The sequence below is a fragment of the Volvox carteri genome (genome assembly GCF_000143455.1).
Source record: "Volvox carteri f. nagariensis unplaced genomic scaffold VOLCAscaffold_71, whole genome shotgun sequence".
Classification (NCBI taxonomy): Eukaryota; Viridiplantae; Chlorophyta; class Chlorophyceae; order Chlamydomonadales; family Volvocaceae; genus Volvox; species Volvox carteri.
In genome coordinates, this window is record NW_003307614.1 from 529,054 (window position 1) to 533,636 (window position 4,583).

A 4,583-nucleotide genomic window follows, 5' to 3' on the forward strand; every position below is an offset into this window, starting at 1 on the left:
TTCGTGCGAGTATTAACGAACTCCCCGCCACGATCTGTACGCACCTCCTTAACCTGCCTGCCAGTAGCGCGCTCCAGTTCCGCTATCATTACCACCATCTTCTGGTAGACCTCCTCCTTGGTCGCTGTAAACGCAACAGCTGAAAGACCAGTATGGTCGTCAAGCAGGGTTGTCACGTAACGCGAACCACTAGGCGAAGGTTCAGGCATAGGCCCACACACATCCATGTGGATTAATGCTAGTGGCTGTGTTGCCTTATGCCCTGTTAGCGGAAAAGGGCCACGTGTATGTTTAGCAAGGACGCAAGTCTCACACACACACGCGCTGGCTGATTGTATGCTGTGTCGGTCAACATCAAAACCAGCTACCATATTATGACGCAGCAACGTCTCAAGGTTGCTGTATCCCAAGTGGCCATACCGTCGGTGCCAAAGTGCTGCACGTTCAGCTCCGATACCCACGGCAGCACACACTGCATCACCACCAGAAGGTATCCTGTTGTCTTCACGCTGCGTCCTCTTCAGAGCTCCCGTACCTCCACTGCTGTAGCAGACGGGATACAAGTCCCCATCCCGCTTTCCAGTCAGCACCAACTGGTTCTGTACGTATACTTTCGCCTGTCCGCCGCCGAAGACCACACTGCCTCCACGATCATCAATGATGCGGACCGATATGATTTTGGCGGTGGCCTCCTCGTCGACATAGACCTTCTTGAAAGTGATGGCCTGTTTATCGTTGACGTTAGACCGAATCGTAAGCGTGCCAACTTCAGTCGGTCGAAGAGATTGTCCCTTGATGCCCATGATGTTGAAGCGCTCCCATGGCTCCAACAGCCGCACGTTGAAAAGTTCTGAGCGGTCATACGTTATGTGGTGAGTGGCGGCTGAGTCCAGAAATCATTCCGTCGGACGCTCGCTGTTATATGCTACGAACGCTACCTGCCGCGGAACTCCTGGCCCCCTAGCTGATCCACCGGATCCTGGCTTGCTGCCGCTAGCTCCGCTGCCACTACCTCCGTTACCACTGTTGTTGTACCCACCCTTATAGCCAGAATTTGACGACTGCTTCAGCGCTTTAAGCTGCCTGCAGTCCTTTACCACGTGCCCAGGTTTGTTACAGTAGTAGCAGATGAGCTGTTTCCGACTGTGTCCCGAGCTGTTGTTAGCCGGCCCCCGGCTACCATAACCAGAAGTAGAAGCGCCGAAAGTCGAACCGCCGACAGACGCGAAGGCTGCCGACTCGGTAGGCTTGCCCGACCCACCGTTAGCCGTCTCGATAGAGAGAAGCTTTGCTGTGACGCTCGCCATGTCCAAATCGCCGTCGCGCATTAGTAATGTAGTCGTCACCACGCTGTACCGACTGGGTAGACCAACTAGGACGGTTTATGCCAGCTCGGAGTCGTTGATTACGTGGCCGACTCCCAATAAATCCGTTTGCAGCTGTCTTGCACGCGCAAAGTACATCGGGAGAGGTTCGCCGTCGACCATCTTAAAACGGCTGAATTCTTGACGTAGAGACACCTTGCGGGCGTTGTTGTTGGCAGCAAACATAGATCCCAAGGCGTCCCAGGCCTTCTTCGCGTTGGCAGCACCGGTAACCATCGGCAAATGATGATCTTTGACGTTCTTGATGAGCAGATTGATGACCTTCCGTGATTGTCGAATCTGCTCCTCGTTGCACGGCTCGGCGAGCAGGGATTGCTCAAGCCCAAGCTCCATGTCTGTCGGCGGTTTGACGTTCGGCGCTTCTACTTCTGGTTATGGTAGCCGGGGGCCGGCTAACAACAGCTCGGGACACAGTCGGAAGCAACTCATCTGCTACTACTGTAATAAACCTGGGCACGTGGTTAAGGACTGCAGGCAGCTTAAAGCGCTGAAGCAGTCGTCAAATTCTGGCTATAAGGGTGGATACAACAACAGTGGCAACGGAGGTAGTGGCAGCGGAGCTAGCGTCAGCAAGCCAGGATCCGGTGGATCAGCTAGGGGGCCAGGAGTTCCGCGGCAGGTAGCGTTCGTAGCATACAACAGCGAGCGTCCGACGGAATGGTTTCTGGACTCAGCCGCCACTCACCACATAACGTATGTGTTGAGGAAACGGTCCTCTCTCAACTCATGTGGTTGTCGACCATGGGATTTGACCCCGGGTCTGCGCCTGACTACTGGGGAAGACTTACCCCAGAACCTTATGGGGCTACCGATGCATAGTCGGTAGCTAAGTGATAGACATTAGGGCACCGTCTGGACGGCGCAGTGAGATCACGGAATGTACGTGCAGTTAGATCGCGGAATGTACGAGTTTTCCGCTAGCGCCGGTATTTAGGGCGGTGACTGCGCCTATTAGTCTATCTCACAACGATCGGTATTCCTACCAGGAATCTCCTCAAGTCCTGCCGAACGCTAACAATACTCTTTACATAACTTGTAACAGTTTATCGTGCTAAATATCTTCGCCACCGGCAATCCTTCCGGAATAACAATCAGTGTTAGCCGTCACCGTCGCCAATTCTTCAATAGTATGACCGCTCAGAACTTTTCAATGTGCGGTTGTTGGAGCCATGGGAGCGCTTCAACATCATGGGCATCAAGGGACAGTCTCTTCGACCGACTGAAGTTGGCACGCTAACGATTCGGTCTAACATCAACGATAAACAGGCCATCACTTTCAAGAAGGTCTACGTCGACGAGGAGGCCACCGCCAAAATCATATCGGTCCGCATCATTGATGATCGTGGAGGCAGTGTGGTCTTCGGCGGCGGACAGGCGAAAGTATACGTACAGAACCAGTTGGTGCTGACTGGAAAGCGGGATGGGGACTTGTATCCCGTCTGCTACAGCAGTGGAGGTACGGGAGCTCTGAAGTGGACGCAGCGTGAAGACAACAGGATACCTTCTGGTGGTGATGCAGTGTGTGCTGCCGTGGGTATCGGAGCTGAACGTGCAGCACTTTGGCACCGAAGGTATGGCCACTTAGGATACAGCAACCTTGAGGCGTTGCTGCGTCATGATATGGTAACTGGGTTCGATGTTGACCGACACAGCATACAATCAGCCAGCGTGTGTGTGTGTGAGACTTGCGTCCTTGCAAAGCATACACGTGGTCCTTTTCCGTTAACTGGGCATAAGGCAGCGCAGCCTCTCGCGCTCATTCACATGGATGTGTGTGGACCTATGCCTGAACCTTAGTGGTTCGCGTTACGTGACAACTCTGCTTGACGACCATACTGGTCTTTCAGCTGTTGCGTTTACAGCGACCAAGGAGGAGGTCTACCAGAAGATGGTGGTAATGATAGCGGGACTGGAGCACGCTACTGGCAGGCAGGTTAAGGAGGTGTTGAGGAAACGGTCCTCTCCCAACTCGTGTGGTTGTCGACCAGGGGATTTGACCCCGGGTCTGCGCCTGACTATTGGGGAAGACTTACCCCAGAACCTTATGGGGCTACCAATGCATATCCGGTAGGTAAGTGATAGACATTAGGGCACCGTCTGGACGGCGCAGTGAGATCGCGGAATGTACGTGCAGTTAGATCGCGGAATGTACGAGTTTTCCGCTAGCGCCGGTATTTAGGGCGGTGACTGCGCCTATTAGTTTATCTCACAACGATCGGTATTCCTACCAGGAATCTCCTCAAGTCCTGCCGAACGCTAACAATACTCTTTACATTACTTGTAACAATTTATCGTGCTAAATATCTTCGCCACCGGCAATCCTTCCGGAATAACAATTAGCGTTAGCTGTCACCGTCGCCAATTCTTCAATAGGTTATGAGCCCCGATTAGCGCCGACAGTTATCGCCCAATTGTTATTTCTATCCCTCATCAACAATGGTTAAGGACAAGCTTGATGAGTCGCTGGATCTCAACAACTACTCTACCTGGCAAATTGGGTTCAGCGCGTTGTGCATGGAGCTTGGGCTTGAGCAATCCCTGCTCGCCGAGCCGTGCATCGAGGAGCAAATTCGACAGTCACGGAAGGTCATCAATCTGCTCATCAAGAACGTCAAGGATCATCATTTGCCGATGGTTACCGGTGCTGCCAACGCGAAGAAGGCCTGGGACGCCTTGGGATCTATGTTTGCTGCCAACAACAACGCCCGCAAGGTGTCTCTACGTCAAGAATTCAGCCGTTTTAAGATGGTCGACGGCGAACCTCTTCCGATGTACTTTGCGCGTGCAAGGCAGCTGCAAACAGATTTATTGGGAGTCGGCCACGTAGTTAACGACTCCGAGCTGGCGTACACCGTGCTAGTTGGTCTACCCAGTCGGTACAGCATGGTGACGACTACATTACTTATGCGCGACGGCGATTTGGACATGGCGAACGTCACAGCAAAGCTTCTCTCTATCGAGACGGCTAACGGTGGGTCGGGCAAGCCTACCGAGTCGGCAGCCTTCGCGTCTGTCGGCGGTTCGACGTTCGGCGCTTCTACTTCTGGTTATGGTAGCCGGGGGCCGGCTAACAACAGCTCGGGACATAGTCGGAAGCAAGTCATCTGCTACTACTGTAATAAACCTGGGCACGTGGTTAAGGACTGCAGGCAGCTTAAGGCGCTGAAGCAGTCGTCAAATTCTGGCTACAAGGGTGGC

At 53.4% G+C, this 4,583-nt stretch overlaps 1 protein-coding gene across 1 annotated transcript; it reads right to left on the reverse strand.

The window, feature by feature from the left end:
• Positions 1-1,382: 1,382 nt before the first annotated feature.
• On the reverse strand, positions 1,383-1,718 carry VOLCADRAFT_68055 (uncharacterized protein; the record flags this gene model as incomplete). Its single annotated transcript, XM_002957281.1, has 1 exon — positions 1,383-1,718. One exon carries the CDS (start codon positions 1,716-1,718, stop codon positions 1,383-1,385), a length of 336 nt encoding a protein of 111 aa, XP_002957327.1.
• Positions 1,719-4,583: the final 2,865 nt, after the last annotated feature.